Source organism: Bombus bifarius, unplaced genomic scaffold (genome assembly GCF_011952205.1).
Source record: "Bombus bifarius isolate JDL3187 unplaced genomic scaffold, Bbif_JDL3187 scf7180000007992, whole genome shotgun sequence".
In the NCBI taxonomy this organism is placed as follows: Eukaryota; Metazoa; Arthropoda; class Insecta; order Hymenoptera; family Apidae; genus Bombus; species Bombus bifarius.
The window spans coordinates 2,086,426-2,100,311 of record NW_022884373.1 but is presented as its reverse complement, the minus strand read 5'-3'; the positions used below and the strand labels follow the sequence as shown (position 1 = coordinate 2,100,311).

The 13,886-nt window shown below is 34.0% G+C and overlaps 3 protein-coding genes across 12 annotated transcripts in view; 1 reads left to right on the top strand and 2 right to left on the bottom strand.

Annotated features, from left to right (window-relative positions):
- LOC117205672 (serine/threonine-protein kinase Doa) overlaps positions 1-4,887 on the bottom strand; it is a 44,037-nt gene extending 39,150 nt beyond the window's left edge. The window contains exons 1-4 of one of the 9 annotated variants that reach the window (XM_033444329.1): positions 2,607-2,786; positions 2,373-2,403; positions 2,157-2,287; positions 1,107-1,240 (exon numbers count right to left, since the gene is read on the bottom strand). In XM_033444329.1, the coding sequence (XP_033300220.1) occupies positions 1,107-1,240; positions 2,157-2,287; positions 2,373-2,403; positions 2,607-2,672 (362 nt within the window). In that variant the 5' untranslated portion in view covers positions 2,673-2,786. Of the gene's footprint in view, positions 1-340; positions 574-1,106; positions 1,241-2,156; positions 2,288-2,372; positions 2,404-2,606; positions 2,787-3,892; positions 4,104-4,258; positions 4,559-4,755 lie in introns of those variants that run through there. The other 8 variants (XM_033444330.1, XM_033444333.1, XM_033444331.1 and 5 more) reach the window with 8 other exon arrangements.
- Positions 4,888-6,477: 1,590 nt separating this feature from the next.
- LOC117205675 (progestin and adipoQ receptor family member 4) lies at positions 6,478-10,400 on the top strand. 2 transcript variants are annotated; one of them, XM_033444345.1, is made up of 5 exons: positions 6,478-7,102; positions 8,591-8,650; positions 9,038-9,141; positions 9,217-9,354; positions 9,670-9,944. In XM_033444345.1, the coding sequence occupies exons 1-5, from the start codon at positions 6,916-6,918 to the stop codon at positions 9,895-9,897; spliced, it is 717 nt and encodes a 238-aa protein (XP_033300236.1). In that variant the 5' UTR covers positions 6,478-6,915; the 3' UTR covers positions 9,898-9,944. The 2 variants fall into 2 exon arrangements, with proteins under 2 accessions (XP_033300236.1, XP_033300235.1); XM_033444344.1 differs by having other exon boundaries at positions 6,916-7,102; positions 8,591-8,815; positions 9,670-10,400.
- A 378-nt stretch (positions 10,401-10,778) lies between these two features.
- LOC117205674 (F-box only protein 9) lies at positions 10,779-13,649 on the bottom strand. The gene is made up of 7 exons (XM_033444343.1): positions 13,328-13,649; positions 12,875-13,096; positions 12,501-12,800; positions 12,264-12,427; positions 12,001-12,192; positions 11,694-11,928; positions 10,779-11,605 (listed from the first exon to the last, which is right to left on the bottom strand). Exons 1-7 carry the CDS (start codon positions 13,328-13,330, stop codon positions 11,384-11,386), a joined length of 1,338 nt encoding a protein of 445 aa, XP_033300234.1. The 5' UTR covers positions 13,331-13,649; the 3' UTR covers positions 10,779-11,383.
- Positions 13,650-13,886: the final 237 nt, after the last annotated feature.

The window sequence follows — 13,886 nt, the reverse complement described above, 5'->3', positions numbered from 1 at the left end:
ATTATACTTGATAAATTACAATACATATAAAGCGTCTGATAATAAGCTTCCAATCTTTTTCGTCTCATACGAGGAGGAATCGTTAACAATTGCAGCAATACACGAAATCTATTCTGGATAAAGTTACAGAACGTGTGTAATCAGCCACAGGAAGCAACACTAAAAATCTACTATATTTTTGCTGTCCTAAATCCCAGTATATACTTATACATTTCCAAGCAACAATTATAAACATCGAATTACGCGCAAAATTACTAACATCGTACATGTTCTACGTACATTGAATATAAACTACACAATGCACATACATCTAAACCCTAATAAGTATCCTCCACTGTACCTCGACTCATTTATACCTTTCGCACGCTTGCAATTCTTTCCAAATAAAATCATTTCAGATAAAACCCACATCAGCACTCACGTATGCTTTTCGAATCGTTTTTCGAGACAACAGCCAACACGACTTATTCCGTTACTCGATTGAATCAACTACGTCCGGTAAATCTTGTAGAAAGACCTCCCCAGCGAGTATGTGGAAGCTCGAACGCACCGACCACGACTGACAGCCATAAAGATCTCATGGAGAATTTCTATCGTCTCCTCGGTTCATACTAGGCGTGTTCGGAGTGGGAGATCGCGTTCGTGGCATTGGTCTCGTGTGCTGTAGCTCCACTTATTCCCCACCCTGCTTCCTCCTTAATGTTTTTTACGCAAGTCTTACAAAAAAAAGTCAGTTTTGCGCTCCAACGGTTTTACTCTTGTTTTCAAAATATTATGCCATAGAAAAAACTTTGTTTCTTTTTTTTATTTCATCCGCAATAGTAAACACGTTTTGATTGCCCTAATTTTCTGCTTCAACATGCCCATGAATAGTTTATTAACATAGTCGTCGTATTGTTTAGTCATTGATTTACACATGCTCTTAATAGACACTATGTCACTGTCAAGCAACATTGTGTATCAGACATAGGTTTATATTATTTTAACAGAAATATTAATGTTTCTTGCTTATAGTATATAAGATTAAGAGGTAATCGCCTAGATTCTCAGTCAGATCCATGATGGTATATATGTTATAGAATAAATAATTTAGTGCTGTTACTTACCTATAAGTTCCTTTACTTCGTGGACTTTCATAGTCAATGCGGCGTCTCTTGTGTTCATATGAGAGAGACCCTGCAGAGTGTGAACGTGCTCTTGAATGGCTACGAGTACGATGACGCCTCCTGCTTCGTGGCATCTGAAACAAACGATAATATATTATTTAGAGTTCATATACACACACAGATCTGAAAAGAAATTAATGAATGAAAAGCAAATGCCTCCGCAGCTAAGAAGACTCAGATTCATAAAATATAGTCATAAACCCAATGGTGAAAGTTTAAAGAATATACATAATTATACGTTCATTAAACTACTCTGCTCCATTATGATGATCAAAACATATTGAATATGATATAAGAATTATGATCCAATATTATGACACATTATTAATGTAACATAAGAAATTTTTTTGAGAATAGTTGAAAATGTTTTAAAATGTTCAAGATATTATAAGAAAGCATGGTATTACCATAAATTTGTTATATTATATATATTCTTTTTTCAACATAAATATAACTTTATTGTTTGCTTTTAAAAATATTTTCAATACATAATATACATAAAAGCCAAATAAATTAAATAATACAAATTAAATGTATTAGGTGATTGATTTTTTTATGTATTAAAAGATTCAGAAAGGAAGAACTACATATAAAAAGAGTTATATGATATTATATATATATATGATATAAAAATATACAAATGAGCCATCATAACCAAAAATACTTATATGTACTTATGTATAATTCATGCAAATATGACTTATCTGATCACTGTACTGTAACTAGCTTAAAATTACATAAAATATAAGTTGAAGCAAACAGGCAAAGTGAAACTTAACTATAATTTTTAAATGACCTAGACTTATTAGTTTTCTAGAGAAATTCTGATATTTTATCATAATTAATATGACATTACAATCAGGATTGAAGAAAAGAATCGAAGATCATAGATATATGAAATGCACAACTGAAAATATTGTACGAATTTCAGGAAGATATTAGGACCTTTCTATTGAGCCTTTCTATTGAAACGACAGTACATGTACTTACATCAGGAAGGCGAAACGGGCTCAATTGGTTCCAAATGAAACTGAAGATGGATGATATCCAAGAACGTGAAGCTGATGCTTGAGGTATGACACTGCTTTTCGACAACGACGTAGACATCAGCTCAAAAAATTCTGGAAAATGTGGGCAGTCGCATCGTAAGAGCGTACTAAGCACTATAAGGAAAACAGCCCACTCCGAAAAGATAAGTAACTATATCTATAACTCTTGAGAAAGTTTGTTGAGAGTGCTATACAGCCCTATGCGAAAACCAGAGGATTCATTTTCCATGTGAAATCGTCAATCCCGCCAAAATCGTTGAACGTACGTTACACGGGAAACGTGGAGGAGAAGACGATTAGAACGATAATACGATGTGCACGGCGGCAGATATAATGAAGAGCAGGGAAATAAAATAAAAATGAGGTAACGAGTACGTATAGACACGCTTACCAGTAAAATCAATGCTAATGGAATACTCGTCTCTTGGGACGAAGCGTCGAGCTTAAACCCTAACATCCTTGAAGAATAGATTGTGCATTGCGACAACGTACAATACGTACGTATTTAATAATCGTGAGAGAATGAAAGCGACAAAATTTACGAATAGAGAGACAACCGCAAAGCATACGCCATAAGGGAACTTTCATGAAACGGCCATCTTGAAGGTAGAGAAGCATCAAGTACCAGTGAACGCAACACATGCATAATTTCTGCTGGACATTTTGAGTAATCAAAGTTTAACGTACTGTGATAATATTTGCGAAAAGAAGACTTACGTTTAAGGGATAAATCAAGCTTGGTTGGTCCCAAAATGTACTTGCAAACACAAAATATTCAAAGAGCGCAATGAGAGTGCTACGTACGACACTGTTGTATGTGACAACGATGTGGACATCGGATCGATGCGATTGGCGAATGGTATTCGACTATGTTCGTGCGGAATCGTAGACCCGAGTATAAACGAACTGAAACGACTGCGCACGAGCGAACCTTACTAATCCCCCCCACCACTAAGTGCTTGCGGCAGATACAAAACGATGTAATTTGTACCTACAAGTACCGGCTACCACGTTCACAGACAATAATAAAAATTCATGCAAAATTTATTTTTCAATCAGAAGAAAATATTTCTAAGTTCAAAACGATTATAATTTACTTCAATAATAAATTGTTTTAATTTATGTATGTCGTATAAACTTCGTGTATATTGCACAATTTTTCATAATTGTTTCATTATACTAAATACTTTAATGTTATAAAATTAAATAAATTATCGACGTACTAATTATGACATTATTAATTTATTTTTATATTTTAAATAAATATTCTATGAACAATATCGAAATGAAATCGTATATTTCGATACGTGTTAGTAAATAAAACACTTTCTTTAATAACTATTATTCTATTATTATTCCATTATAATAATAAATTATATATATATGATGCAATAAATTCTGAAAATGGAACAAATTATTTCAACTAAAACGAACGATGTTTGTGACATGTGTGATATACGCCTGATAACCTCGTTTGTAAGCGGCACGAAGAAAACGTGTATCGTACAAAATCTATATAAAAATAACACCCAATTACTAATTTATTATGCAAGTATTATCAGTACGAAATAAATTTGCTATTTCTGTTCAAAATATATGTTAAAAAACAACCTAGCCTTTATTCCAAAATATCAATCTAACTTGTTGCGCTTATTTTATTAGAGGAACTTTACATACCTGTCCCCACATTAGATTAGTAATAACTCGTACGACACCACACTTTATTAAAGTCATTAACTTCCAGAGCATACTCAAATTTCAAGTAATTGTAAACAAAACTAGAATGTTCACGAGGTTCTGAAGTAATCATATAAATTCTCCATGACCGATTGATGTCGTTTGATGACCTCCGTATATTATCGTAGGTGGCACCACACCCAAGTATATTCAAGAGGGTAACTACATCATTATCGGTAAACGATTTATGTAAGCAGACGATATGCCTACGTAAGATAAATTAAAAATTACCGCGAAAATTGAAAACAAATAAACAAGCATATTCTCAAGAAATGACTATTTTAAGAGAAAAGCAGAGACACTTACCCCTATTGTTGAATCAATCGCGATGAGTTTAGAGTTCCTCTCGGTGTAACATTTCATCATTGCAGAAGGGATCAAATTCGTTGCGATCGTCCATAATTCTCTGTACGAATGCTGTAACCATTTCGATCATTGTTCCAATAAATTCTGATTTCTATATTTACACATGTATAATTCGAAACTCTTTATGAAGATTCACTGAATTATGCGCAAAGAAAAAGAAACAAAAAGCAAAAGGCACCGTTATATCGTGCACTACATTTTGTGACCATCGAAGCTACACTAAGTCCTTTAACACAAGGGAACTCCGATTCGATGAGAGCAAGTCGATAACTCGATGTGATTGTGATTACCCCGTGCACAAGGCCACGTGATACATCTGGACCTGCGCCAATCGTGTTATGGAGGAGGGAAAATGATGATAGGTGAATTAATGGATTTAATGACTGTACATAGTTAAAATTTCGACTTTTTACACGTGACTTCTACATGACACATACCTGTCGTCCACGATAAAGATAACCGCGATTGTTTTGAACCTTTAATACGCTATTTAAAATAGACGTGCTTCTTGTAGTAAAACGGTATAATAGACACTGTACTAAAACTGCACCCATTTTATCCAGCTTACGAAATGGACTCGATGCAGGTAATGTGTTTTAGCTCATAGCGCTTGCGCGACTAACTAACCCCATACACGAAATAAAATCGACTTCACAGCTTTGATTGTAATCAAAGAACAAAGACTAAAACTGTCTTAATCATTCTATGCGTATAACGTGTTAGTAGATCAAGTAGCTACAAAGGGACAATCGTATCGTATATAGCAAATGAAATCGACTGTGATTCACGAATAAATTATATAAGCTTACAAGTTGGAAACTGTCCATTAGATCGAATCGAGTATCCGTCCTTATCTTTTCTTACGGCTGCAGCCGCAGGAGGCAGATCGCGTGAAATTCACGTTCACGTGTCAGGTCTTGTTTCCTGTTTCCCTTAAAAGACAGTGAATGACGTTTCGCAAGAAAAAGGCAATCACTCCGAGAACAATCTAGAGTCAATGAGTATCGCACCGTCGTTTTCGATTTATACGGTATTCAGATCGTGTTGAATATTGGCCCTACATCAAAATCATCTTTTTATCTGAAGCGCGGTCTATTGAACTAAAAATATTGTCTGTCATTTATTTCGCTTCGTGACTTTCAATTTAGAAAGCAAAAATTGATCTTCAAGCACGATAAAAATAAAAATATGTAACGCGTTATTTTAACAGTTAAAACGAAAGAAATATCCATTCTTTGGATTTTTAAATCACATGGGTTTATTAAATTTTATTAACGAGATCAATATTTATATATTTATATCGACATTTTAACGTTTCCAGGGCGATTTATATTGACGATGTCCGTATGACAATAGTAAAATGGATCTAATCAACAGTTGCCAAATTCATCGATGAAATATTGAAAAAGGTAATGTGTCCTTTTAATTGATCGCACGTATAAATATCAAGCCCCATGCGTTTCTTAAATAATCCAGTCGCGGCTATAAAAGGCACTCGAGTGAAATTGGATAAAGAAATTTTCCGACAAAGAAAATCAATCTTCTACGAAATTCAGAGTATACGATCCGCAAAGTCAAAAAAGTACTATGATACAACTTCATTTCCTTAAAGCCGTTCTCTAAACAAATATTCATATAAGAATAATTCGTTGATTTTCTTCGTTATCTATGCGATTCCTCGATCAAATAATAGGAATCCACGTGCATACATATATGTATAGTAGCTCAAGAAAGTATTTGAACATTGCTCGTGTTACATAAAGCATTTTGAAATGTCATTAACATTGAAACGCAACTGTAACGCTTATACCGATAAAATTGAAAACTAATCTAAGGATGTATAAAAAAAGTCACATGACATTTACCGTAAACGTACATTTAATAAAAAGTTACTGTAATGGCATGAAAAGTCACTTTAAACGTATAATAAGAGTTAAAGATAATGTGTGTATAACATTCATAATATATTCGTAAAAGAGTTTCGCGAGAGTTCGAATACGTTCGCAAGCTACTGAAAGTGTATTCGATTGGCAAAAGTTCGGTCAATCGGTTCATTACCTAATTCCATTCCAATAGACTTCTATCGAAAACCCATGTTCACGTGTTCTACCTTAGAAATAATCCTCACAGCCGATTTTCCCCATACGTTCATGACGCGTGTAATTTCTAAAACCGGCGTGGTTCTGCGAATTAAGCAAGTCCCTCTGAACTGCATTTCTGGGCTAAATCCGTGACCAAGCCCGCGGAAACTGGTCGCGTGTATTCGAGGGGTGCGTTCTCTTTGGCAATGAAAAGGATCGATGCGGTCTCCGTGGTAACGGCACCGTCAGAGAGGTCGGAACTACGGATGGTGGTGGACAGAGAGCATCGAGTACGCAACTGATGCAGTAACGACACCACCGACGTCCAAGACACTCGTTTCTAGAGGTTGATCTGTGCCCCGCGCGCGGCTCCGTGCTTCTAACATTCCTCACGAGCACTTCGTTTGCACGACGTTGCTTCGAGACGACGAGCACCATGCGGAGGCGGCAGATCCTCCGCTCCAGGATATTAGCAACGCGAAAGTATTTTATCGCCAGGACAACGATCAGAGAAGAATGCACGAGGAGCCATCGCAAGAAGAGAAACCGAAGGTTCGCCTTCTGCGACGATGGAGCGACATGCCTCAACACTTGCAATTCAATCCCCATATCCGCACTGGTTACAGACCGCTCATGACCGTCGGACAGTGTCTTCGCAGTCTCTTTTATATACACAATGAGACTGTTAATATCATAACACATGGTAAGTTCTAAGCTGTAGAAAATAGAAAGCGAGTCCTTTAGGAAGCTATGGTGGTACTTGGATTCTGCTATGGTGGATGAATGTCTAATTGAGATTGGGAGATCTGAAATGTTTTATCAATTGTCGGATGATTGGTATTAAACCCTCTATACCCTTGTGTGATATAGAAGAGTTACATACTTGTGTCTTTATTTTCTTTCCATACTAGATCTATTGAAATCTTTTTGTAATTATTAAATGCAAGCAGGTTCTTTTGGCAAGATTAATGTTGACTTTTATTGAGACAGAAACGTAGTTATTTTCATTAGTACATCACATTGATCTATATATCGCTGCAAATCATCTGTACATTCATATTATACATGGTAATTATTGCTTCTCAAACTTCAAAATAAGGAAATCAAAATAAAGGAGAAAGACATTTATCTAGACACGTGTGATACTACTACACGTGTATCAGTTTAGACAGTATTGAAATGAGAATAGAATAATAAGTGAAAAAACTATTTTTCGAAAAATCTAAAATGTTATAATATGAAAATTTTCGTGTATCTAGCTTTTAGATATAATCACTTTAGTTAGAATGTCGGAATGTGGTGCGAAAGGGAGAGTTACGTAGCTGTCGTGCTTCGATAAAGTAGAAAACTGGATTACCCTTGAACTAAGCGATTTCAAGGTCAACTTATGAGAGAAATCATTATGTTTCTATCGGCGCACTGCGGGGTAACAAAAGATCGATCAGCGAAGCCGTACGTTATCCTTCGGTGATCTATTCGTGACATTGATAATAGTAATCTCATATTGAAAAGAAAAATTCATGAGAAATTCCTAAATACCTTCATCCAATATTCATATGCATGTTCTATATCAATTTTTAACGATCCGATTGAACAATCCATGAGACGATTTTACGATATTACGTATGTATGTAATATCGTGCGGAAAATGTCTAAAACGGGAATGTCACGTTACGTCAATCATATCAAACAACAAAGAGTTTATTAATAACCGAAGAATAATGGGCGTAAAAGAGACTATACGTATGTGAAGGTAAACACGAACATCACGTAAAAGCATTTATTTAATGAACATTAATTCTCTAAAAATGAACATTGTTCGCTGTTGCACGAGATACTTTATACGACGAGGTAATTAAGAAGTAGGTAATTAGAGAGAGTGTTCTTTATTTATAATTAAAGAATGGAAGCTTCTATCTTTTTGGAATAAAGAATAAAGAATAGAGAATATTACAAACAAGTACAAATTATGTATCAATTTCATTAAGCCAAAGATTTACTTCATATGTACTTGTAGAATGAAAATATGATAATATATCATTCATTTATATGACAAGAAATGACTTGTTGCATAGGATCAATAGATTTTCAGTTGTAATTATTTTAACAAATTAATGACACTCTTCTTAAGTTTATTATTTATATCCTGTCTTTTGATAATGTAAATTAATTAAACAAAATTATGTTACAGGATTTGCCATCCTATACATGTTATTGACCATTCCGCAACTTCTCCCATGGAATACCAAAGGTATCCTCATAGCAGTTTTATCTTGGTGTCATTTAATCGGTGCCACTAGTCCGTGGATTGGGTCTTTTATTTACCACCTCTTTATGAATTTGAACTACGACGAGATCTTCTACCGAACGCTATTAAAATTAGACATGATCGGTATATGGCTGTGTCAAAGCTTTGGTAATTATTTAAGCGATTATTACAGTATAATTGAATCACCTTATTACTTTAGAAATCAAAGTGATTAACTTCACTTTCTGAAACATTCTTAATTTTAGTATTAGCGTTTGCTTCTTAGAAATCAAAGAATTGATTGATCAGTTTGGCTTCTGCATGATTCAATAGTTATATGAATAATACGATAATAGTTCTAATAGACTTGAATTCCATTCCTAATCTTAGGGGCAATACCTATGATGGCTGCAACAATCCACTGTTTGCCTGATATTTATTGGTACTTCTGTATGTTCATCTACTGCTTCTTTTGCATTTGGGGTCTTCTTAAGGTATCCACGACTTATCCATTAGAAATTAAAAATCATTGTCTTTAGTTTTTAAACACTTGAAAGTATATTTCACAGGCGATGAACGCGCGATCTCCTTGGGAGAGAAGATTATGTTTCGCACCCCTTTTTCTCATGAGAATGCTGATGATGACTCTGCGATACTTAGGTATCAGCGGTGGTTCTCCAGACGCTTTACTTCACATTGTATTACAGGTAAATGCTGTCATATACTTCGGTTTAACTCTCTGTAACTAGAGTTTTATTTGTTTATGCGAATAAAAATTGTAATTTATTATAATTTCACCTTTTAATTCTAATAAATAGACTATTTGGTATCAACACAATGATGTAGTAATAAGATAGAAGGGGTTGACCATTTGCTCATTTCACAGAAAATGCTTAGTTTTAAATGTATCTATTAAATAAAAAGGTATTAGTAACATTAGTCAATGCAATTAGTAAATTTTTGTATTATGTATCATTAAAATATAAAATAAAACCATTGAAAAAATACCTATCTTCTTTTAGGATCTTGTAGCGGTTGTGGGAGCAATAATAGGCGCCTTGCGTATTCCTGAGAAATGGATACCAGGCAAACTGGATCTAATGTTGAATTCTCATAATTTAATGCACGTGCTGGTTGTCCTGGCGATTTGTTCGATGCACGCTGCGACTCTGCAAGATCTTGCTTGGATCTCCGACTCGTCCGCGTGTAATAAAACGATCCTCGATCAGTTGAAACACGATGAACTGTGATCGAATGGTGTGGGTGAAAATCTTCTAATGAAGTCTGTGATAAATCGAGCCTACGCCAACCGTCGGTTACTTTGTGTGTAGGTACACACTCTGTTTAATCGACGGCCACTTTTTAAGTAAAGAAACCAAAGAAAGAAATAAGTATACGTACCAAAATTTAATACATATAAAAAAAAAAGCAAATATAACGAGAAGAGAGCACGTGGAATAGTTGAAGTACAAGTACGAGTACAAAAGTTAATTTGTCATATCACAGAGAATAAGATAAATGGTGAAATATTTATTTTCATCGTTAATTCGAATATCAGGAGTAATTCCATTTTTTTCGAGTAAAATAATTCAACTCGAATAAGCACATCAAAAATACGTTTATTGTTGTGATTATAAGAATTTAAAATCCGCAATAATTTATGTGTTCCCGGACATTCGTTCCTTTAATTAGACACACATCGTTTCTCAATGTCGATACCACTCGTGTAAACGAATAAAACTATCCCAAAATATCGATTGGAATTTATTTAATTCCATAGGGGTTTCAATTATTCATACGTAAATTCATCGCCCATAAAGAGGTATCGGGAACGAAGAATGCACAATCCGTTCATTTACATTTGAAATACAGGCATAGATTAACCTGCTATCCACAGTCGATAGATCTTACAATTAGAAAGTAAATGGTATAAATTTAATTAACATACGTATATCAATCGTGTTTTCGTTTCTTTCACGTACTTTAATTGAGTGTATACGTTTATGATAAAGTTCTATATGAAATTCGCATAGAGCAGAGCCGCAAGAATGTCTCGAAGAATGAAATATTTTATCTGAAGAGGAAATTTATCAATAGATAGTACGCGTGCTAAATAAATATATTTTTAGTATACCATATCGCGTATGAACGTGTCCTTGCGGATCTGATCGTTGGTATAAATTGCATGCTGCAGTAGCTTATAGTCTGATCGAAATTAATTATCGATATATGTATGTATTGCGTTAAAATTATTTATCTCTGACGTTATTTTCATTGAAAATTTCATAATTAATAAATAAATAAAAAAGTGATCAATTAGTATATTTTAAAATAAAAGCACCTATATTGAAAACATATAACGCATCGTAGAAGTGCATAGTAAACAATATATTAAATCTTAAATCATTCAGTACGTATCACCTACAATTAATGTAGATAGAATTTAAGAGAAAACTGTAACGCTAGAATTGTACAGTAGGTTAATAAAAATTATTTAAGAAATACTTTGATAATAAATTAAGAATAAAGTATTTTTTTCATTAGAACTTGTTTATAATACATGTTTATAAGCGGAAGAATGTAACATTAACGTGCATACTCTGAATGTACATCAAGAGTGATCTGTACAAGATTTAACGTTCGTTTGAAGAATATAGTCTTCTCTTAAATTTCAGTTCCATTATGTAGGTACTCTTACACAATTCAGATGATTAATAATTTTGCGTTCAATTACAATTATTGTAAAGGAGCTTCACTTTCTTGAGTATAACTTTTAACTCTGCTAAATTTAAGCGACGGGTATCGCCCGCCAATAGCCGATACTCTCCATTCTCTTACAGATGGCTCCTTTAAACACATTTTCGCTTCATGTCCATTTCGATATTTTGTAAATATAGTGTAACTCAGCCATTTCAATTGCGAATTTAACCGTCTATGATGATCCTGAATTTCAAATTCCTATAAATATCCATAAGTATAATTTGATCATACGTCTTATCATGTTTTTAATATTAATTACTTTGATATAATATACATTGATATTTACAATATGAAATGTTTGTTCCCCACTATCATGCATAGTTTCTTTCTTCTTCTTTCTATATGTACTAACTCCTTTTATTTCCTGTTTCTTGAGCATTAGAATAACACAATTATCGCGTAATATATAATGACCAATAAGAACCGATGGATTCCGTGGAGTGCGATATTTTAAAAAATTTACACAACTTTGGGCTTCATCAGTTGAAGTTAGCATCAAAACTCTTCCTTCGGGAAAAAATCTGTTTATCAAAGAAATAATATAAGAATTGACATTTTTCTCAATTAATATATAATCAAGTATCATCACATACCTCAGGTACCTGAAGTATTCCACCAGATGCCAAGGTCTATAAAATCGATCTTGGAAACTATTTTCACCATCACGAATGTAACTGGTTTTGCTAATATAACATCCATTATATCTTAGTCTAGGCCGTTGTAAATACATATCTCTCCATGATTGATATTTTGGAGCATAGGTTCCACAATTTACACCCCATACTCTATACAATTTGATCATTTTGTGATCACTCCATTATTACAGAGATCTATTAAGTGATTTTTATTGACATACCTAACACAGGCAAGTCTCCAGATTTCGGTATCTCTTGCAGATATATAAAATCCACGACATACTCTGGAGAACATTTCAAGAGATCTCAAGTCAAGTTCTGAAGATACAACCCATCTTAGGATGTAAAGCACTATCTCCATAGGCAAGGCAGAAATATGTGTTGTCTGAAAAAGGAATGCCCTGATAATGTTCCACAACAATATAGATTACCCAACAATTCTAAGTATATGTACTCACAGTTTGTTCAAATTTAGGGAAACAAACGCATTTATTTTGATTTACAATTTTGCATAATTTAACAAATAAATCGCTTTCTTCTTCATCTTCTTCGTTATAATTTTCAGCATTTTCACCAATGTTGTTTATATCATTGTCATATCCTTCATGATTATCATCGTTTGATTTTACTTTAGTTGATTCGTATAAACGTAACTCAATGTCAGGAACTAATAACACAGCTCGTTTGTAAAATTGAATTGCTTCATAGAACTTCCTTCTTTCCTCATATTCAATTCCTTTCAGGAACAAATTTCTTGCCTGAAATATTTACTTCCACATATTATATACATACATAGAGATATCTTTAGAACATCCATTGGTCATTATTATACCTTGCTTTCAATAGACTCTTCATCGTTAGAATTAGAGACATCAACTTTAACTGTCTTTGTAGACTGCGTTCTTGGTCGATCTCTTTTGGGCGATATCTCTAATTCACGTTGCCATTGCTCTCTGAAAGAAGTCAGAGCATCCTCGATGTTCGTTTCCGAGAAAGAAGACCCTTCCTGATCGTCTCCACCGTCATCTGACTCGCTAGATTCACTAGAGTGGCTCTATTGATATTACGATCAAATGTTTATAAATTACCTGATCACCTATTAAAATCACATTTCAATAACAAAAATAAGAATAAATTGACTGTATCAATTACTTGGCTGCTTTATTATGAATGATTCTGAAAATGACGTTTTATTTTTCCGCTCCGTTTGAGGTTATATTGACGTAGGTAACTTCTTACGTGGTAACAATGAAAGGACAGTCATTGATTTCCATATATTACGTACCATTTTTCTTTCTGTTTCGATTTCCACGGTATTATTCCTTCAGCGCTTGTACTCTCGGTCAGAAAAGCGTACAACACAGCGAAAGTACAATCTCGCCAACAAGACCGCCGCCATGGTTTTCGCCTTTCTGCTTTGCGATTCAATTAAAGGCCATACCGGAACCGGCAGCTATAGACTGTATTGTGTGTTTCAAGCTGATGCAATTCAGTTTGAATTCCTACTACTTTGAAAAACGATGATTTTTGAAAAGCATCAAAAGCATATGTTACCAAGAATTAAAACACGGAGATTACGTAATCCAGTTTCCTGTGGTATGTATATTTTACGTCACCATTAAGATAAGTAATACATTTTTTGAAATGATACCGAACGTTGAATACTTGCGTTAATAATTCAAACATTAAGTACTTGATAATTTAAGGTTAAATACTTGAGAGATAATATGTACTAAGTGTTTGAGAATACTTTTGTAGAAAATATGTTAGTTTAATTTCGGGGGGTAACATATATGTGTCTTTTTCCATTTTTTTTTCGTCTCTTTTCCCCTTTTTTCCCCTTC

Coding starts and splice junctions, on each gene's coding strand:
- LOC117205675 (XM_033444344.1), top strand. CDS start 6,916: ATGCACGAGGAGCCATCGCAAGAAGAGAAACCGAAGGTTCGCCTTCTG. Junction 8,816..9,037: donor ATGGCTGTGTCAAAGCTTTG/GTAATTATTTAA, acceptor TCCTAATCTTAG/GGGCAATACCTATGATGGCT. Junction 9,142..9,216: donor GCATTTGGGGTCTTCTTAAG/GTATCCACGACT, acceptor TATATTTCACAG/GCGATGAACGCGCGATCTCC.
- LOC117205674 (XM_033444343.1), bottom strand. Junction 12,801..12,874: donor AAGAGTCTATTGAAAGCAAG/GTATAATAATGA, acceptor TAAATATTTCAG/GCAAGAAATTTGTTCCTGAA. Junction 12,428..12,500: donor TCCCTAAATTTGAACAAACT/GTGAGTACATAT, acceptor TTCCTTTTTCAG/ACAACACATATTTCTGCCTT.